Here is a 22,859-nt window from a genome sequence, read left to right as displayed (position 1 = left end):
TAAAATTGGAGAAAGAATGATCATGTTAGCTTCCGAGCAGAGGCGTATCCAGGATTAAAATTTAACGGGTTTAATTTTGCACAAAATTAATTATACCATTAAAATTATGGGTTTAAATCTAATATTTGTTGAGATTTTAGTAGGTTTTTACATACATATCTATACTTCGTATCCAAAGTTATGGGTTCAAATGAACCTGGCTTCATTCGCCCCTGCTTCCGTGATAGCACGATGAAGATTTCTAATGATTTTTGAGGATGTGTTCTTCACTCTTCTAATGCTTTCTTTCTGAAGAAACACTCATTTGGTAATTTGTTTGAGCCGTTTTTCCTAGGTATTATAAGTCAAGAATGCTCTTATTTGAATTGAATTTTTTTGGTAGCTATGATCCATTTCTATGTAATCAACACTCAAAAGAGTGGTAACTTGCTTTAAGACAGTGGAATATGAGCTAGGGATAATATCCACCAAGTCAAACTGTATATGATACAGGTTCAAATTTTATTCAAGAATGTGTTTGTGCTAAATTTATATGTTTCTTTTCTACATTACAACGTATACGTAGGCAGTAAGATGTCCTACGACTAGTTATAATTTGAATAGAAGAAAATGTACTATCATTTATGTTCATTTACTTAGACATTTGCAAATAATCGATATGTTTTGGCATCAAGACTAATTTGTCTGACTGCAGCAACAGCAGCTATGACTCCTAAGACTGAAAAAACAAGGGCTATTGCCATGTTAAACCAGAGAATAGGTCTTCTCTTTGATGGTTTGAATGTCAAGTTGTAGAAGATAACAGGCAACACAAAGTCAAGGGGCAAGAAACCAAATGCTCCAATAACTGCATTTATATCTCCAAAGAATGGAAGCATTGCTGCTATTGTAGTCGATATGATTACTGAAATTGATCGAGAAAGTAGTCTTGGAATTACATTTCTGGTAGAAAATTCACTGCTCTTTGGATCTGCAAATGTTCTCTCTAGTACTTCATTTGTTGGCTGCAAATACACCTGCAGCAAATAAACCACTTGTTTTGGATTTAACTTTTGAGTTTAATTTCTATACACTGACATCACAAAAGAATTTTTTATACATAATATAAGTAGTTGTAAAAGAGGTGGAATTACTAATCTTAAAAATAAGTCAGGTTACGTGCTATAATATGTCAAAATACAGAGCGCAAAATTCTTTACATATATAAGCTAAATCCTCAATTATATATATACTTACAGTGTAAAATTTTCTTAAGCTACCATTAAAATTTATCCTGCTAAAGCAGTTATAATCTGCCTTAATTTTCTGGAAACTAAGGGCTTTTAACACTTTGACCATTCGGCCAAAAATATTTACATCCGCTAACCAATATACATATATTATACACTAATATATACATTCGCCAACTTTTTGTTTGGGTGGGTGGCTATTTAAGTTAAATTTTCAAACTGAAAACTACTTATTATGAGTGGATTACCTATAATTTAAATGACCTGATAGTGTACAAAAAAAATTATATTGTCGATATACAAAAGTTATACTCTTTTCTTCTAGGGGCATGGAAAGGGGAAAGTTTTTTTTTTCTTTTTCCAGAATGCATAGAGTACATACCACAGCAACAGCGGACAATTGGAGAATAGTGAATATGTTAGTGACAAAGATAAATGACTTTGGGACAAGATTCTGGCCATTATGTGTAAAGTTGCTGAGAATGAGGCCCTCAGCTTTGTTCCCAAATCCCCAATATCCAGAAATGGCTACACTGAAAAAAGTTGTTGATAGCATGGCGTAACAAATGCATAGCCCTTTGAACATCTTTCCTTTCACCGGGGGCGCTATTGTTGCCTGTAATCGCATTGCAATATATAGTACTTCTCGTATAATTTACTGAATATCTGATTTCAGGAATTTCTTATATATCTTAATATTTATTCTTGTATCAACTAACCTGAATTTCAGGAATTATGCCATTTCCAAATGTGGTGGCAATAATAGCTATTGCATTAAAAATGCCAAAAATGCGAGTCTCTTTATCGCTATTGATCGAACAGTCTTTCTCTGGTCCCTTGGATGATCTTCCTAGGAAAAATATTAGGAGTTGTTACAAAATTATTGTAAAAATAAGTGTTGGTAAAAATAAATGTATATGCCTTTGCAATATAAATTAAGTACCTATGTAAATGGAACCAGCTGTGGCACAAGCACTATAGGCAAGGCAAAGTAGCAGAGAAATCAAGTTGATATGCCTAAGTGAGTGAAAAGATGGCATTTGAGCTAAGATCAACATTAGGCCTCCAAATATGACTACAAATTCATATAACTTCATAGTTCCACTTGGGTTTAACAACACATAGATTGCCTGTCAAAAAAAAAATGATAATTACTTATAAGAAAATTATTAACTATTCTTTATGAGATTTAAGTTATATATACTGATATTTCAAAGATTATTGCATCATCAGTATAATGTAAATTGTTATAACTGATCAGTTAGCGTTTATTATAATTTACCAATAATTTTTTTTATATTAAATAGAGTTACTTGTATTAATTATGCTTAACTAATTTGATTGTGTAAATACCTTTTATACGGTCTGTGCATAAAACTTAAAAGTTAAAACTGAAGTTAGCTTAGTTTTGGTTCAAGAACTTACTTTCATACATTGTCCTCCCAGGAGAGTGGAACCTATGACAGCACCATAGCATACCATGAATTGAATTGGTCCCACATAATATTTTCCCCACCTTGGTCCTGTAATATTTCATCACTATTGCGTAAATCCAGATAAATACCAATAAATAAATACGTAAGAGCTTTCAAGAAAATGTACTGGTTTCATACTGGTATACGAAGTTGGAATTGAAAAAAAAATAAAAAAATTACATCGCTTATCTTGTTTTTTGTACATTAATAATTTGGTTTTGTTACTGTTCTTCTTATGTAAATTCTTGAATCTTTTTCTTTTGCTCCTACACCTTTCGTTGAGATAATTTCCGGGGCGGCTCAATCAAATCAGAGGCCTAAAGCCAAAACTAAAGATGTGAGGAAATAGCATTAGTAGTGTGACGACGGTTGGACAAATAATAAACACGATTAATTTAGATAATCAAGAAAAAATTGTATGGTCTCAACAAATTTTCTTTTAAGATTTTAAGTTTTCTTTTAAGTATTCCACAGTATAATATGGTCTAACATTTTAAATTTTGAGTTACATTATTCAAATATTCACATGTACTAACAAAATATTTGAAAACTAGAACCAATATAGTGTATTGAAACAAAATGCTAATGTTTTGTTAACTTAAAAAAACCTTACCAATATAAATAATTATAACTAATAAAAATAGTTTTGGGGAGCTTTTGACTCTTGGAGCCTAAAGCAGAAGCTTCTTACCCTAGAGCCATCTCTAACCTTACCCCATTTCCCCATAATGAGGGCAACTTTTGGGGTAATGAAGCTCCAACCCTCCTCTATTTTTTTGCCCCCAAAATGGGGATGAATAGTGTTCCCTTAAATATAGGGGTACACTATTTATCTCCCCCATTACTATTCATGTATATTTTATTATTATCTTATTATTAATCTTTTAATTTATCTCGTTATATATACTTAATTATGTTTATGTAATATCTTTATAATATTAATTTTACATCTTAACTTTGGCGTATAATTTTGATAAATTAATTTTCGTGCATTTATTATTTTTATGTAAAATTATAAGTTAATTTTATTATAAGTTATAATTGTACAAAAAATATATAATCATCTCAAAAAATGAATGGTGCAAATATAAAATATTAGATGTTGCTAAAATTGAGTGCGAATATAAAATATTAGATGTTGCTAAAATTGAAAAGTGAAAATTGAAAATACATTAAATGAAAATACATTAAAATTGGAAATACATGACAATTGAAAATACATTAAATTAAAATACATAAAAATTGAAACTACGGTAAATAGCATAATAACTTAGTAGGGAGGTATGTCGTTTCCAGATACACCAAAATCATTATAGTATTTTGCACTTCGTAAAGCATTAATAGATCATTTATGGGAGAATACTAGAGGTTGAAGTTGAATATCTATGTAGTATTTCGAATGAATTTTATCGTTATGTAATATGTATTTAATTAATCTTGTATTGCAACGATTTCACTTTTATTTGAATTAATAGTTAATTTATAATAATTGCTTACAAATTATATTATTTAAATTTATGGAATTATTTTAATGGAAATTACAAATTAATGAAAATAAAAGATGGAAGAAATTAAAAAAATAAAATTGAAATGAAAGATAATAATATAATATAGAAGAGAGAGAAGAATATAAAAAAAAATATTCTCTTTTGGGGGAAAAAATGGGGGAATAGTTGGATTAAGTTGTCCCCAAACGAGGAATTTTGGGTACCAAAAATAGGGTAAAGGTTGGAGATGCCCTTAGAAATCTGTATAGTGTCTGTTTCCCCTGTTCAACTAATTAATTATACAGTTATCTTAAATCGACTAGAATATTTAGCTGTACATCTTAATCGGGATGGACTACATCTTAATTGCGATGGGTTCCTCACCAATTAATGTTCAATCCATCTCTTTCATTGAAAACGGGGACATCTGATACAATTAATGTCAATTTTTTTTTTATCACCAAGAATGGGTGATTAATCACAAATGTTAGCCTATAACTAATAAGGTCATAAAAAGCCTATAACTAATGGGTTGTCGTCCCCTAATACGTCTTCGACAATTCACAGCTGTTTGAGCTAATTTTTTGGGTTAAGTTAAGTTCAAAGACGGATTTAGGATTTAAACTTTGTAAGTTCGATTGGTTAGTGTGATAAGGGATAATAATCCTGGGATTAATTGCAAAATTATTTCATACCGCATTTAGTTAAATTTTCAAATCGGGGATTAGCAATCTCGGGATTAGTTATATCATAATCGTAATATTATTCATCCCATATAGAGGATGGAAGAATAATCCAAGATAAAATACTACAATAATAAAGATTCCCTTCTCCGAGGCTCTTCACCCGAAGTCCTTTAAAAATCTAAGGTTAACATTAGAAATAAAAATTTATCTCAACTTATCTGTGATACACCGAAGGCATATTGTATATTATACCCCGTGTATTCCTTTTTTAATTCGATGAACCAAACATCTACCAATAAAATATATTCACCACATAATTCCGTCACTATTAATCCCCGTATTATAATCCCGTCATTATAATTTTGGGATAGATTGTTTCCCATCCAAATGATCATATGGATTCAACTTATAAGGTTCTTAGCATTGAATTCATAATTTTTAAAATTATGGGTTCAAAGAGAAAATATTAAAAAGAGAAAATAATTCGGAAATGTTCCGTCCCTTCGTGATCACTAGTATCATTAGAAAATTTTACATTCAATTGGCGATTATCAATTATGGGCCCAAAGATAAGACATGAAAGGAAGAAAATTAAAGAAAAGTTGATTTGGCCAACGGAAAATGATTGTGCTAAATACAGGTGGGGGCTAAATTCTGTTGAGGAAATCAACTCACCAGTCTTCTTCTGATTACATATTTAAAACAACAAATCTCATGATGTAAATATTATTCAAAATCATATGACGAGAAAACTTATTCTCTCATGCGATTCTGATTAATAATTGCAAAAATCAAATTTGAAATTGAGATTGATCAAGTGTAACTTACTAAAAATCCTTTTTAATCACAATGGCCAATAGCTCATGAGGATGACTAAATTAATACGCATGATTCTTCAAATTTGGTGGCTGCTCAAAAGGAAAGAAAACGAAAAAGAGAAACATAAAGCAAAGAAGAAAAGATGCACGCAACTCAAAAAGTTATAATATTGGATAGAAATTTCGGATCCTACATCTAATGTGAAAACACATTTTGTCAATTACAACAAATTTTGACGACGACTTTTTCCATATAGAATAATCCTACTTGTATCAATAGTTTTTGTGCAATTTTCAAATCTTCAAGTACTATCTAAATGATAATTAATTGTTTTACATCCAATTATACTGTGGCAATAACTCAATTTCTTAATCATGCAGCTAACAGATATGTATCACTGAAGTGAGAGTAACAGCCCGTTTGGCCAAAAGTTTTTTTTCTCTAAAGTTATTAGAAGAAAAAAATGTAAAAGTATTTTTTTGAGAAACAGAAAAAATAGTTTCTTCCCAAAAAATACACTTAAAAGTATTTTTTAAAAGTTTGATCAAACACTAATTACTGCTCAAAAATATTTTCAAATAAATTAGTTAAACACAATCTGCTTCTACCTAAAATATTTTTTAAAAAATCACTATAAAAAAAATACTTTTCACAATAAATTGATTTTAGAAACTTGGCCAAACAAGCTATGAATTAGTGCAAGTTGATGGCAACCCTTCTAGGATATATACTGTATATATTTTCTTAAAAAGGAACCACTCACCAACAACTCACAATTACCCATCAATTTTTCATCTTTTCCCGTATTCATCATATGATATAGAACAAATAATGTTATACGTTACTTACCTTATTTTCAGGTAATTATTCTGCATTTACTATATATACAATACTTTGTAACGAAATTTTAGAGGATGTGAAAGTGTAAAAAAGTTCAATATAGTATAGACCTCGTTACGTACCTAAAATGTCGTTGGCCATATCGCGGAACCGGAGATGGCGGCGGCCTAGCTGAGCATGGTGTTCGAGAACCCTAGACAAGAGGTTATATGAGTAAAATGTGACCAGAGCTCCGATCACCAAACACACGATTCCGCCCCACCATCCAAGTGAAACAAAGGCAAAAGGAAGACTTAACAAAGGAGGAGCTACTATTGAAGTTGTCAAGTGGTAACCACAATGCACCCATGATCCTGCAAACAATTTCGTATATATGCTCACAAAATTAAACCCCTTTAATTGGAAACGACTTCAAAACTAAATATTGGCCAGGGCAGCCTGGTGCACTAAGCTCCCACTATGTGCGGAGTCTGGGGAAGGGACGGACAACAAGGGCAGCCTTTACCTACATTTCGCTATTTCCACACTACACATAGTAAGATTCAACTTTTTTTTTTTTTTTTTTTTGTCTGGGAGGAGGGGTGAGGGGAGTTTGTGACGTTTCCTTAAGATAACTTGGTTAGACAGTCAACAATATTGACGATTAGCTTAGCTAAGTTTGACGATCCAAATATTAAAACAACACAAAAAAGAAAACAGAAAAATTGAACTATTGACAGTTCGACTGATAGGGCATTAAATTCAGTGTGGGAGTAGGTGAAGACGTGAAGTTTATTACAGTTGTCCCACTTTAATAGTATTTGAACTTTTCTAACAAATAAATTAGAGGAAACAATCTAATGGACTAGTTGTGGCAAGAACCCTAGCCAACTCGAATCAAGCTGCTCAAGAATAAACTATGAAGTTCTGCTAAGAATCTCAAGTACCTAGATAGAATTAAACTATTTAATTCTTAAACTTTGAATTTCTTGATATTATTAAAGATCACGAATCAAGTTTTTATAAATTATATTCTTGCTTGTTTTATATAAAAAGTTCATCTATGTTGTGTATAATAAATTATTTTGTCAGATACATTTGAAGGAAGTGGCGGAGCCAGAATTCTAATAATAGAATTCAAAAAAATACGAATATGCAACGCTTGGGATCTAAACGTGTACTTATCTTATTTTAAGGAAATTCGGATATTTATATATTTTTGAAAAGTTGTTTAGACTATATTTATACAGAAATCAATTGAGTAGTACTATATGGCAGCAATAATAAGTGGGTGCTTGACAACATCATATCCTATCAGTTAACATATCATGTCATAGAAAAAGACATATTTGGTTATATAAGATCATCCTTTTATCTCAGGAAAAAAAATCAATTCATTATTTCTTTGTCTGACCATCCAAATTTAAAGCTTTAGCACATTACTAATGATTGATATATAGTAGTTGAGGAACTACAGTAAATATATGGAATAGAGAAAGGGCCAAAAGAAGCCCCACCATATATAAAACAAGAAAGTTTAAAATTATGGCTTAAATTCTGTGTTTCTTGTTCCAATTATAACATGATATTAATCAAACTGAGACAATCTAAGCAGCAGAAGGAGAATGATAAGGGATGGGAAATAAAGCCTAACAATTAGGAAATGTAAGAAACAAAACAAAGAAAGAAGGGGAAGAGATATACATATGAAATATGGAATATATACAGAATATAGAGATATAAGATATTAATACCTTTGGATTTAAGAACAAAGAGGGCACCAGCATCAAGCTCTTTTTCATGATCATGTGAAGAAACTCTACTGATCTTAATATCTTCTTCTCCAACTGTTCCCATCTTCTCCCTTTAGTAAATATGTGTATATACAATAATATGTTAATATTTGTTTATGTATATCTTCTCCAAAACACCACCTCTCCCTTCTCTCTCTCTTTTTCTTGTTCTTTAAAGGAGTGCAGATGATATGGAGATGATTTAAGCAAATTATGACAGTATGGAAGTTTATATATAGCGTGTCTACTATCTATCTACCCACTTGTTTCTTAGTAGTCCACCTGCAAAAAGTAGTCTAGTTAGTGGCGGAGTCAGAATTTTCATTAAGAGATATCAAAATATTAAAAAATAAACACAAGAAGAAATCAAGGAGAATCAATATATAATAATATATACATTTTAAAAAAATTATCAAGCTACATGATCACGCCCAACTATGCCTTATAAAAAGGACAAGTGGTCGTTGCAAATATAATCTGGGTATTTAGCCCAGAGTCGAATCCCACAGGGAATTAACCTACCAATTACTTTTGTCAGACTCACTGAATTCTCCGTAATCAACTTCCCAGATATTTTGAATAACACTTGGCGATAATTCTACTAACTATAACTGAATAAAATCAAGTAAATTAAAAGCTAACTACGACTGAGTTGTAGACAAATAAGAGAGAGATCTAAGGTTGTGATTTTCCCTATTGATGGAATCCCTTCCTGTTATGTTTCGTATAGATTTGCCTAATCATCTCTGTCGATCATGAGCACTCATACTACCGTAAATCTCTCCCGAGTAATTACGACAATTTACTAGACGCACTCTCCCGAGTTACGCTAGCTGGCTTATATTACAGCTCACTTAGATCGCACCCAATGTTTCGTTTTCCCTAATCCCACCTTTAAACCCTCGGTTATTGATTCCTCATATACTTTGGGAATGGTGTTGTTCAACAACTACCTAAATATGCATTCTCTCCCGAGTAATACATATTAAATAGGCACAGCTAATTGAGGATCCTATCAATTAACTACAACAAGAACGTAGTTGAACAAATAGAGATTAAACTGGGCAAACTATATTAACACAACAAGAAGTTCATCCCTTAACAGGTTCCATCAAACCTTAGACTAAATAACTAGCTACTTATAATTGTGTTCATAATAACAACAACAAAATTCATCATGAATGATAAAAACAAAAGGAAGAAAGGTAGAACTCGGTGTCGAATTATCCTCCTTGCCTCTTGCCTCTCTTTGCCTTGAACAAAACTATGAAAACCTTGATATCCTCTTTTTGGCGAGCTGGACCTCTTATAGGTTAAGTGGAATTGCCCCCAAACTTTCAAGTTTACCCCTGATATTTCTGCGTTTCGGATTGATTAGCGTGGCCGCACTCGTGACCGCGCTTGGGCCGCGCATATGGCGTTCTACACTGTCCCTACTTCTTCTCTAGCGCGGCCGCTCTAAGGCCACGCTTGGCCCGCGCTAGAGTGGATCAGCTCTTTGTTTCCTCTTTTCTTTCTTCTTTCACATATACTCAACTACGAGGGGCTTTCCATGCTTTAATTTAGCTCCAAACACTATCCTAAGTCCTCATAAGCACGACTTGCTCCTGCAAAACATAAAATTCACAATTAGAGCCATTTTATCGTCATTTAACCTTCCTAGAACAGTGAAACATAGTCAAATTGGGGCATAAATAGTCGCCAAACTACATGAATCTAGCCTATTATCAACACCCCACACTTAAATCATTGCTAGTCCTCAAGCAATCCACCATACTCTACAAAGGTTCCTCCACTAAGCTTTTCCCTAACGTATTACACCAGGAACATATCACCAAAGTTGCGTCTAGAAATGTATCATCTTTGCCTCAAGAGTCGACTCTACGTGCCATGCAATATTCATACTCACTCAAATTACTCTATACAGAGGTCAAGACTTACCTTTCCTTCGTGAATCACATGCCCTCACATCCCACAAGAGAGTAGTTCCACAAGTAATAACATTAAGAACAATTAGGAACTCGATAGACAAAATTCACTCACTCTCAGAAAGAACATTCATATGCCACAAAGATGCACCATAGGCTTGCCCATAGTGTACTACTCTACTAATCGAGCTCATTCAGTCTTAGATCAATTAGGACTTTACTTGGTTGTAATGTAGGCTACGGGACGGGTAGGATATATTTGGATATAGTGACTAACCTCCCTAGGCACTTTTAATACAATCACTTTCGCATTCAAAACCATACTTGTGTCAGAACAAGACATTTCACCACACTTCTATTTATAATACCCCAAACTCCTTTAGGTGCAATTGTATCAAGTCACCACTTATCAAGGACTACATTTACTTATTTTCTTTTCTCTTTTCTTTTTTTTTCTTTTAAATTTCTCTTATTCTTTCATTTTTCAAAATACTGCACCTTTTTTTTCTATTTCATTGGTTCCACTCAAAAAACCACACCACCACTCCACACTTTAACTTTTGCGTATTTCATAACCATTCAAGTGCTCATGGGAGGTAAAGGGGTTCAAACAGATGGGCCGTTCAAACAATTGGGTAAGGTTTGTAATGTGGTTGCCAAAGAAACAGACTTGTAGGCTCAACGGGGTTAACTACGATGTGTCATATTTAGGTGGATCTACTTTATATATCTGGCTTAACAAAGAAATGCCTATATCACTTCTAACTTCTAGGACTGAATAAAGCTACTATTTCACTTTGAAACACACAGGGCAAGTTCTAGGCATCAAATGCAGAGCATAGAATACAATACAACTCACACACACATGGCACATGACTCACTCCAGATTGGCTTATCAAAACGCTCTCGGTTGAGTACTCAAGTCAGTTATAAACATACAATTTAAGGCACTCTAACAAGAGTCAACAACTGAGACTAAGTGTCACATTCTAGTGTCTACTGTGTTCAGGTGTAACAAAACAAGGGATTCTCTTCCTATCTCAGCTCATAGCCCATAAGTACCAACTAAAAACTAGAAACAAAAAAAACAAAAAAAAACTAACTACACCCGGTTCAAGCAAAACCCCTGGAAAAGAACCGCGGCCCAAAGAAAAACCAAGGGGGAGTTATCACACTACCTAAAATAGAAAATCTTTTTGGTATTTTCTTTAGACTTATAGCCCGTTTGGCCAAGTTGCAAAAATCAGCTTATTTTGAGAAGTGCTTTTTTCCAAAAGTGCTTTTCTCAAAAGTACTTTTGGTGAAAAGCAGTTTGTGTTTGGCTAATTAGTTTGAAAAGCACTTCTGAGCAGCAATTAGTGTTTGGCCAAGCTTTAAAAAACTACTTCTAAGTGTATTTTTCTCAAAAGTGCTTCTCAAAAAAGTGCTTTTGGAGAGAAGCTACTTTTTTCTGCTTCTCCAAAACTGCTTCTGCTTCTCCTCAAAAACACTTTTTTTCCTTCCAAAAGCTTGGTCAAACACCTCAGTTTTTGGCCAAAAGTGCTTTTGGCAAAAAAAAAAAGCACTTTTGGCCAAAAAGAAGCCTGGCCAAATAGGCTATTATACAGCATTACTATTACTTATCTTGATGAACCGATGACTGTGACATGCAATGAGACAACGCAACAAACGGACATAGATTCAAAAGAAGATGACATACCGGAGGAGATTGTTAAGGAAGTTGAGAATTTTGAAAACAGACCAAAGTCCAACCTGGACGAGACTGAGGTTGTTAACCTGGGAGATGCAGAAAACGTCAAAGAAACGCGAATCAGCGTCCACTTATCACCATCAGAAAAGAAGGAATACACAGAATTTCTAAAGGAATATGAGGACATATTCGCCTGGTCGTATGACGACATGACAGGCCTGAGCACGTCTATTGTGGCCCACAAACTGCCAACTGATCCAACATGTCCGCCGGTAAAGCAAAAGCTCAGAAAGTTCAAACCTGATATGAGTTTGAAAATCAAGGAAGAAGTCACTAAGCAGGTCAAAGCTAAGGTTCTCAAGGTAGGAGAATACCCTACATGGTTAGCGAATATTATGCCAGTACCAAAGAAGGACGGGAAGGTTAGAGTCTGTGTCGACTACCGGGATCTCAACCGGGCCAGTCCGAAAGACGACTTCCCTTTACCAAACATACACATCCTGATCGACAATTGCGCCAAGCACGAATTGCAATCGTTCGTGGATTATTTCGCTGGTTACCATCAAATTTGGATGGATGAAGAAGATGCTGAGAAAACGACTTTCATTACGCCGTGGGGAATGTACTGCTACAAGATGATGTCGTTCGGCCTGAAGAATGCAAGGGCCACCTACATGAGGGCCATGACTACCATTTTCCATGATATGATACACAAGGAGATCGAGGTGTACGTAGATGATGTTATCATCAAGTCCAAGAAGGCCACTGACCACATGGAAGATTTGAGGAAGTTTTTCAACAGATTGCGAAGGTACAACCTGAAACTGAATCCCGGAAAGTGTGCATTTGGGGTTCCCGCTGGAAAATTACTTGGGTTTATTGTGAGTCGCCGAGGAATAGAACTGGATCCATCAAAGGTCAAAGCTATTCAAGAATTGCCACTGCCAAAGAATAAGAAGGACGTGATGAGTTTCTTGGGGAGACTCAACTACATCAGCCGGTTCATAGCACAGTCTACAGTTATCTGTGAGCCAATCTTTAAGATGCTAAAGAAGGATGCCGCTACTAAATGGACTGATGACTGCCAAAAAGCTTTCGACAGAATCAAGGAATACCTATCAACACCACCAGTTTTGGTCCCGCCCGAGCCGGGTAGACCTCTATTACTCTACCTTGCAGTATTGGATGGGGCTTTCAGCTGTGTTCTGGGGCAGCATGACGAAAAAGGGAGGAAAGAGCAGGCCATCTATTACCTCAGTAAGAAGTTCACCCCATACGAGGCTCGGTATTCTCTGTTAGAGCGCACCTGCTGTGCTTTGACTTGGGTAGCCCAGAAGCTAAGGCATTACTTATGTGTTATACTACATATCTCATATCAAGGATGGACCCTTTAAAGTACATCTTTCAGAAGCCCATGCCCACCAGCANGTGATGCAGGACGGTAGGGTGATTGCCTACGCGTCCAGACAGTTGAAGATACATGAAAAGAATTACCCCGTCCACGACCTTGAATTAGCTGCCATTGTTCATGCCTTGAAGATCTGGCGTCATTATTTGTATGGTGTGCCTTGTGAGATCTATACTGATCATCGGAGTTTGCAGCATATACTCAAGCAAAAGGATCTTAATATGCGTCAGAGGAGGTGGTTAGAGTTGCTAAAGGATTATGACATTACTATTCTGTATCACCCTGGCAAGGCCAATGTAGTGGCGGATGCCTTGAGTCGCCGGGCGGAGAGTCTGGGGAGTTTGGCATATTTACCAGCTTCAGAGAGGCCCATGGCGATGGATGTTCAGGCCTTATCCAGCTAGTTCGTGAGATTGGATCTTTCAGAGCCCAGTCGGGTTCTAGCTTGTGTGGTTTCCCGATCCTCCTTATTTGATCGTATCAGGGAGCGACAGTATGATGACCCTAATTTGCTTGTCCTTCAGGACAATGTTCAACGTGGTGATGCCAGAGATGTGACCATTGGAGATGATGGGGTATTGAGGATGTAGTGCCGGATTTGTGTGCCCAATGTTGATGGTCTTCGAGAGTTGATTCTAGCAGAGGCCCATAGTTCGCGGTATTCCATCCATCTGGGTGCCGCGAAGACTTGAGGCAACACTATTGGTGGAGGCGGATGAAGAAGGATATAGTTGGTTATGTGTCTAGATGCCTCAACTGCCAGCAGGTAAAGTATGAGCACCAGCGCCCGGGTGGGTTGCTTCAGCAGATAGTGATTCCGGAGTGGAAGTGGGAGCGCATCACCATGGATTTTGTATCTGGACTTCCACGGACCTTGAAGAAGTTTGATTCCATTTGGGTTATTGTGGACCGGCTGACCAAGTCCGCTCATTTCATTCCTGTGTGTACCACTTATTCATCGGAGCGGTTGGCGGAGATTTATATCCGGGAGATTGTCCGTCTGCATGGTATTCCAGTTTCTATTATTTCGGACAGAGGTACCCAGTTCACATTGCGGTTCTGGAGAGCCGTGCAGCAGGAGTTAGGCACTCAGGTGGAGTTGAGCACAGCATTTTACCCCCAGACGGACGGACAGTCCGAGCGCACTATTCAGATTCTTGAGGACATACTCCGTGCGTGCGTGATTGAGTTTGGAGGGTCTTGGGATCATTTCCTGCCATTGGCGGAGTTTGCTTATAACAACAGCTATCAGTCCAGCATTCGGATGGCGCTGTATGAGACTTTATATGGCAGGAGGTGTAGATCTCCGGTGGGTTGGTTCGAGCAGGGTGAGGCCAGGCTATTGGGTACAGAAATGGTTCAGGATGCATTGGAGAAGGTCAAGGTGATTCAGGACATACTCCGTACAGCCCAGTCTAGACAGAAGAGTTACGCGGACAGGAAGGTTCGTGATGTTTCATATATGGTTGGTGAGCGGGTTCTGCTTCGGGTCTCGCCTATGAAGGGCGTCATGAGGTTTGGACAGAAAGGGAAGCTGAGTCCGAGGTTTATTGGCCCTTTTGAGATCTTGAGGCGAGTTGGGGAGGTTGCTTATGAGCTTGCCTAACCTCCCAGCTTGGCCGGAGTTCATCCGGTATTTCATGTTTCGATGCTCGGGAGGTATCACGGTGATCCGTCGCACGTATTGGATTTCAGCTCAGTCCAGTTGGACAAGGATCTATCCTATGTTGACGAGCCAGTGGCTATTTTGGACAGGCAGATCAGAAAGTTGAGGTCAAAGAACATTGCTTCAGTGAAGGTTCAGTGGCGGGGTCAGCCGACCGAGGAGGCGACTTGGGAGACCGAGCAGGATATGCGCAGCAGTTACCCTCATCTTTTCACTGCTTCAGGTATGTTCTCTATGCTCGTTCGAGGACGAACGAATGTTTAAGTGTAGGAGGATGTAACGACCCGGCTGGTCATTTTTTGGAAATTACGCCCCGATCCCCCACTAACTGCTTCCCCTAAGTTCATTTCTGCTATTTTGGTTTGCCGGGACGTTCGGTGTTGAGTTTTGGAATGTTTTGGGACACTTAGTCCCTAAATGAGAGCTTAAGCGTTGAAAAGTGGTCTGTAGTCGGAACAGTATGAAGACGACCTCGGAATGGAAATTCGATGGTTCCGTTAGCTCCGTTAGGTGATTTCGGGGTTGGAAGCGTGTTCGGAATGTATTTTGGGAGCTCGTAGCTCATTTAAGCTTGAAATGCCGAAGTTTAAATTTTTGAAGTTCCGGTTCGATAGTGAGTTTTTGATCCGAGGGTCGGATTGGAATTCCGGAAGTTGCAGTAGCTCCATCATGTCATTTGGGATGTGTGTGCAAAATTTCAGGTCATTCGGACGTGTTTTGGTTAGGTTTTTGATCGAAAGCATATTTGGAAGAAACTTGTGGTTCTTAGGCTTGATTCTTTGATTTAATCGGGTTTCCAGTGTTGTTTTAGGTGTTTTAAGGATTGGTACAAGTTCGAATAAGGTATTAGGTGGTATTGGTGCTTTTGGTTGAGGTCCCGGGGACCTCGGGATGATTTCGGGTGGTTGACGGAAAAATTTTGAAGTTGAATGAATTGCTGAAGGTTCTGTCATCTGGTATTTCCGCTTCTGCGGCTTGGGAAGCGCAGAAGCGGAGCCGCAGAAGCGGCTAGACCACCGCAGGAGCGAAATTCGAGTGCTTCTTCAGTTTCCGCAGGTGCAGAAGTTTAACCGCAGAAGCGGTTACGCACCTGCGAGATAGTAGTCGCAGATGCGGTCCTTGGGATTTTGATTGAAACCACAAAAGCGGTAAGGAATCCGCATAAGCGGCAACTGCAGGTGCGGTTTAAGACCGCAAAAGTGGAACTCTTGGCTTTAATGAAAACCGCAGAAGCGGTATATTGGCCGCAGAAGCGGGACCGCAGAAGCGGTCCCTTGTCCGCAGAAGCGGTAATCCCTGTTCAGAAATAAGAAATTCGAGGGTTGAGTTCAAAAGATAGAAAAATCAATTGAGAGCTCGGGAGAGGGCGATTCGTGGAGGGTTTTGAATAGAAGATCATTGGGTAACGTTTTCTTAACCCTATTTAGTTGTATTCCATCAATATCTAGTTAAATCCATCATTAGAATTCGAATTTAGGATCAAAAATTGGATAGTTTGGGGAAAACTTCTTAGACCTAACTTTTGGATTTTGAGTGGGCATTTAACCTCTGATTTGGGAGATTTTTATATGGTTGGACTCGTGAGAGTACGAGGGTTCTGAAAATGTAAAATTATTCTATTCCGAGACGTTTGTCCTGAGGGGCGTTTTGGTCATTTCACCTATTTTCGCGCCCTAGCTTTAAATTTAATAGTGGAATCAGTTGTTTGCAATATTACTTACGATATGTAATTGAATTTAATAGATTTGGGCCATTTGAAGTCGGATACTCGTGGCAAAGGCGTGGTTCCTAGTTGATTATTGAGCCGGTTCGAGGTAAGTGGCTTGTCTAACCTTGTGTGGGGGGACCTTTCCCCTTAGGATTTGTTATTTGTTGATTTGAGTGCCTTGTACGCGAGGTGACGGGCGCGTACTTGAGCCAATTGTTGAAAATCTGGTTTCCTTAAGATATTGAGATTGAGTTCCTTTCATATTTGCTTTATTCTACTTGCAATTATAACCTGTGCTAGATTAGGAAAGCATGTTTAGTTGATTTAACTTGCCTAATTGCTTAAGTTGCCTTGACTGTACTACGTGGAGCATGCTAGGCCAGTACTACCTGTTGCTTGTCTTTCGTACTTCGTTTCCGTGTACCTTCTGGTTGTGATTGGGCATTTACATTGGAGCTACGGATGTGGGATTCCGGTAGCTCCCCCCCTCCTCCCCTTGTTTGTTTACTTTGGGACTGCGGGTTCGATTCTCGATAGATCCCCCTGCACTTTTACTTTGGGACTGCGGGTTAGATTCCCGATAGATCCCCCTGCACTTTTACTTTGGGACTGCGGGTTAGATTCCCGATAGATCCCCCTGCACATTGGTGGTTGGACTACGGGACGGTATCCCGGGAGATCCACTGGACAGTTGAGAAAAAAGGGCTACAGGACGGTATCCTGGGAGACCCTCATTGTTATCATTGGTATTGAGCTGTGTTTACTCTGTGTTTATTCTGTACTCGTGTAGTTGTTATAGCCTCATTGACTTGTCTTATCTCACTGTTGTACTTATTATATCTGTCAGATTTTTATATTGTTAAATTATTATTATTATTATATTTGTCTCAGTAGGGCCCTGACCTTCCTCGTCACTACCCAACCGAGGTTAGGCTTGGCACTTACTGAGTACCGCTGTGGTGTACTCATGCACTTCCTGCGCATGTTTTTCATGTGCAGATCATCCAGGTACCTCCACTCAGGCGCACTATCAGTGAGGCAGGAGGACTACGGAGACTTCGAGGTAGATCTGCTGTGTCCGCTGACCGACGAGTCTCCCTCTTACTCTATCTTTAGTACTTAGTTTTCCTTCTTTCGGTTGTTAGAAATTCTGGAGTTTGGAACCTTTACTATACACTTCTGTAGCCTGTGTTGCCCGTGAGTTTCCGGGTTTTGGGAATTATTTTAGACTTGTGATATTGAGTTGTACTTGCCAAGGGGCATTAAGTACAGTTTCCTTTAGATATTTGATTTGATTTTCTCTATTTTTCCGCAATTATTATATTTCCGCAAATGTTAGGCTTACCTGGTCATGGGGACCAGGTGCCGTCATGACATGTTCACGGTTGGTGAACTAGGGTCGTGACACCCTCCCGGAGTCTGCACACCCCAAGTGAGCGCCGTCGACGATAAATAAATGGATCGGGCTGCACGCCGCAGCGGGTACTAGAGGGTACCATACTATGTGTTGATTTCCTTTCAATATCTGTCACTTAATTGCTTATCTGCTGTAGCATTTCTACAATTCGATTTCATTGTTTTATTGATTTCATTCCACTTGTTTTTAACTGCTGCATTATAGATTACTTTGTGTTTTCCATGATTTCTTACTCTCAGCCATTAGTTATGTTTATTACTCACTGGGTCGGAGTACTCACATTACTCCCTGCACCTTGCGTGCAGATCCAGGTGCATCTGAGGCTGAGTGAGGATCTTCTGTCGAGCAGCGCATTTCTGGGAGCATCGAGGTAGCTGCATGGTGTTTGCAGCCCTGATATCTCCCTTCTATCCTTTATTTTATTTCGTATTCCCTAGATTGCTATGCAGTAGGTTGATAAACCTGTATTAGAGGCTCAGACTTGTGACACCGGATCTTTTGGGCTATGTAGTAGTATTGCTTATTTGAAATTCCGCATGTTTTAACTCTTATTTCAGATTTCTAGTATTGTGACTTGGTAAATTATCTGTGTTAATTAATAATGATCGGTATAGAAATGGGTTAAGGTTGTTAATTGGTCGGGCTTGCCTAGCAGTGTGTTGGGCGCCATCACGACCGGGGTTGGGGTCGTGATAAGTTGGTATCAGAGCCTAGGTTACTTGGTCTCGCAAGTCATGAGCCGGTTTAGTAGAGTCTCGCGGATCGGTACGAAGACCTCTGTATTTATCCTCGAGAGGCAGCAGAACCTTTAGGAAAAACTTCATCTTCTTGAAATTCTTGTCGTGTAAACTTGTTGATTCGAATACTAAACTTCTCTTTATTCTATTCTCTCACAGATGGTGAGGACTCGCGCTACCGGATAAGGAGGACGACCCCCAGTACCACCCACTGAGGCCACCAGAGGTCGTGGACGCGGTCGTGGTCGTGGCAGAGGCAGAGCAGCAAGGGCAGCACCTGTTGATCCAACAGCTGCCCCAGCTCAGGATCAGGCTCCATCTGTGGATACTCTAGCAGCACCGGTTCAGGCACCAGTTGTGCCCATCGTGATTCCGGGTCTTCAGGAGGCCTTGGCACAGATCTTATCGGTTTGCACTATTCTGGCTCAGGCAATTTCAGCCACTACTGCAGCAGCTACTTCACAAGCCGGGGGAGGCAATAAGACCCCCGTTGCTCGCACACCTAAGCAGGTGGTGCAGGGATTACAGACGCCGGAAGCACCTCCAGTTTAGCCAGTTGCACCAGTTCAGGAGTTCGTGGTTCCAGCTATGCCGGATGATGAGCTGCGCCGTCTTGAGAGGTTTGGTAGGCTCCAGCCTCCGGCATTTAGTGGCGCTGAGGGCGAGGATGCCCAGGGTTTTCTTGACAAGTGTCAGCGTATGCTCCGTACAGCAGGGATTCTTCAGTCGAGTGGTGTGGCATTTACCACCTTTTAGTTCACGGGAGCTGCTTTTACTTGGTGGGAGGATTTTGAGAGGCATAGGCCTGTCGGTGCAGCACCCCTTTCTTGGCAGCAGTTCTCCGCTCTCTTCCTGGATAAGTATGTATCGCAATCCCGCAGAGAGGAGTTGCGTAGACAGTTTGAGTGGTTGACGCAGGGGGATATGACCGTGACCTAGTATGAGATGAGGTTTTCACAGTTGGCCCGTCATGATGCTTGGATGATCCCGACAGATCGTGAGAGGATCAGGAGATTTGTGGATGGCCTTAACTACCATCTCCGTATTCTGATGACTAGAGAGAGTATTGGGTGGTACGTTCGAGGAGGTGGTCGATATCGCTCGTGAGATTGAGACGGTTCGCCGTAGAGAGCGAGAGGAGAGGGAGGCCAAGAGGCCTCGAAGATCGGGTAGTTTCAGTGGTGCTCCGTCTAGGGGCCATTTCCAGCATGGTAGAGGTCGTTCTTTCAGGCTTGCTCAGTCGGCCCGTCTAGAGTATCGTGGGGCATCTTCAAACCGTGGTCATCATGGTTCTCAGCAGGGCTAGTCTTCACTCAGCGCCCTCCCAGCTCAGAGTTCATCTCATGCCCCATCAGCTCAGGGTTCTTCTGCGTCGAGTGCATCTGCTAGTCACTCCGGTGCGAGGGGTTCCCTTCAGTCCCCATCTCCAGCACCGGGTAGTTGTTATGAGTGCGGAGAGTTTGGGCATATGAGGAGGCAGTGTCCTCGACTTTGTGGTGGTAAGTCTCAGCAGAGGGATCAACCCTCGACTTCTGCACCAGTTACTTCATCACCCGCCCAGCTAGCCAGGGGTGGAGGTCAGGCAGCCAGGGGTCGCCCCAGAGGTGGAGGTCGATCAGGCGGTGGCCAGGCTCGTTTTTATGCTATTCCAGGCAGGACAGATGCCATTGCTTCAGACGCTATCATTACAGGTATTGTTTCAGTTTGCCATAGAGATGCCTCTGTATTATTTGATCCCGGTTCCACCTACTCATATGTGTCTTCATATTTTGCTCGTTATTTGGGTACGCCCCGTGAGTCTCTTTCCTTACTTGTTCATGTGTCTACCCCGGTGGGCGATACTATTGTTGTGGACCGTGTGTACCGGTCATGTGTTGTGATTATTGGGGGTCTGGAGACCCGAGTTGATCTATTGCTATTGAGCATGGTGGACTTTGATGTTATTTTGGGCATGGATTGGTTATCTCCGTGTCATGCTATTCTAGACTGTCATGCTAAGACAGTCACATTGGCTATGCAGGGTGTACCGCGGATCGAGTGGCGTGGTGTGACTGATTATGTTCCGAGTAGAGTGATATCTTTCTTGAAGGCCCAGCGTATGGCTGGGAAGGGTTGTCTGTCATATTTAGCCTTTGTGCGGGATGTTGGAGCTGAGACTCCTAGCATTGATTCTGTTCTAGTTGTGAGGGATTTTCCCGATGTATTTCCTGCAGACCTGCCGGGCATGCCACCGGACGGGGATATTGATCTGGTGCCGGGCACTCAGCCCATCTCTATTCCGCCATATCGTATGGCACCAGCGGAGTTGAAAGAATTGAAAGAGCAGCTTCAGGAACTCCTAGATAAGGGGTTCATTCGGCCGAGTGTGTCACCATGGGGTGCGCCGGTTCTGTTTGTGAAGAAGAAGGATGGCACAATGAGAATGTGCATTGACTACAGGCAATTGAACAAAGTAACAGTGAAGAACAAGTATCCCCTGCCTCGTATTGATAATTTATTCGACCAGCTTCAGGGAGCGAGAGTGTTCTCCAAGATTGATCTCTGTTCGGGCTATCACCAGTTAAAGATCAGGGATTCAGATATTCTTAAGACTGCTTTCAGGACTAGATATGGTCACTATGAGTTTCTTGTCATGTCTTTTGGGCTGACCAATGCCCCAGCTGCGTTCATGCATTTGATGAACAGTGTATTTCGGCCTTATCTGGATTCGTTTGTTATTGTTTCCATTGATGACATTCTGGTGTACTCGCATAGTCATGAGGAGCACGCGGAGCATTTGCGAGTTGTATTGCAAGGATTGAGGGAGGAGATGCTTTATGCAAAGTTCTCCAAGTGTGAATTTTGGCTCGGTTCAGTGGCTTTCTTGGGACACGTGGTGTCCAGCGAGGGTATTCAGGTTGATCCGAAGAAGATAGAGGCGGTTCAGAGTTCGCCTAGACCGTCCTCAGCCACAGAGATTCGTAGCTTTCTTAGGTTGGCAGGCTATTATCGCCGGTTTGTTCAGGGATTTTCATCCATTGCATCGCCCTTGACCAAGTTGACTCAGAAGGGTGCTCCATTTGTATGGTCGGACGAGTGCGAGGAGAGCTTTCAGAAGCTCAAGACAGCTTTGACCACGACCCCAGTATTGGTTTTGCCATCAGCTTCAGGTTCATATACCGTATATTGTGACGCTTAGCGAGTTGGGATTGGCTGTGTGTTAATGTAGAAGGGTAGAGTTATTGCTTATGCTTCTCGTCAGTTGAAGCCCCATGAGAAGAACTACCGTGTTCATGATTTGGAGTTGGCTGCTATAGTTCATGCATTGAAGATTTGGAGGCACTACTTGTACGGCGTATCTTGTGAGGTATTCACCGACCATCGCAGTCTTCAGCATTTGTTCAAGCAAAAGGATCTTAATTTGAGGCAGCGGAGATGGCTAGAGTTGCATAAGGATTATGATATTACTATTTTGTATCATCTGGGAAAGGCCAATGTAGTGGCCGATGCTTTGAGCCGAAAGGCAGTGAGTATGGGGAGCTTGGCGTACGTTCCAGTTGGGGAGAGGCCATTTGCAGTTGATGTTCAGGCCTTGGCCAATCGAATTTTCAATTCAAACCACCTCAAAACTCCACCATATCATCCCAAAACTGAGATTCAAGCTTCTTAAGATGTACCCAATCTATTCTAATAACACCCGCTCAAAAAAAGTAAAGATTTGACCTTTTTTTGCTACAAATAGCTAACTGGCTAATATTGGTAATATTTGGCTAATATTAGTAATATTTAATGAATTAGCCAATTTTTGTAATAAGCTACTTCTAAGGGGACATAGCTGGTAGTTTCCCTTAAATTTTATGGGTTCAACTTTTAAGCTTTCAGCATTAAACCCATTATATTCTTAAAGTTATGGGTTCATATCTACTATTTTTGCAATTTAAATTATTTTTTACATACAAATTTTTACTCTGCGTCGAAAGTTATGGGTTCAATTGAACCCGTCATTAGTATACTAAAT

General features: G+C 39.6%; 1 protein-coding gene across 2 annotated transcripts; it reads right to left on the bottom strand.

The window, feature by feature from the left end:
• Window positions 1-467: 467 nt before the first annotated feature.
• Window positions 468-8,506, bottom strand: LOC109243932 (GABA transporter 1). 2 transcript variants are annotated; one of them, XM_019410944.1, is made up of 7 exons: window positions 8,270-8,506; window positions 6,659-6,889; window positions 2,655-2,752; window positions 2,173-2,359; window positions 1,949-2,079; window positions 1,612-1,845; window positions 468-1,016 (listed from the first exon to the last, which is right to left on the bottom strand). In XM_019410944.1, exons 1-7 carry the CDS (start codon window positions 8,370-8,372, stop codon window positions 636-638), a joined length of 1,365 nt encoding a protein of 454 aa, XP_019266489.1. In that variant the 5' UTR covers window positions 8,373-8,506; the 3' UTR covers window positions 468-635. The 2 variants fall into 2 exon arrangements, with proteins under 2 accessions (XP_019266489.1, XP_019266490.1); XM_019410945.1 differs by lacking the exon at window positions 8,270-8,506 and adding an exon at window positions 5,706-5,785 and having other exon boundaries at window positions 6,659-6,744.
• Window positions 8,507-22,859: the final 14,353 nt, after the last annotated feature.

The sequence above is a fragment of the Nicotiana attenuata genome, unplaced genomic scaffold (assembly GCF_001879085.1).
Source record: "Nicotiana attenuata strain UT unplaced genomic scaffold, NIATTr2, whole genome shotgun sequence".
Lineage (NCBI taxonomy): Eukaryota > Viridiplantae > Streptophyta > Magnoliopsida > Solanales > Solanaceae > Nicotiana > Nicotiana attenuata.
The sequence above is the reverse complement of the archived record's forward strand: the minus strand, read 5'-3'. Positions and strand labels throughout refer to the sequence as shown.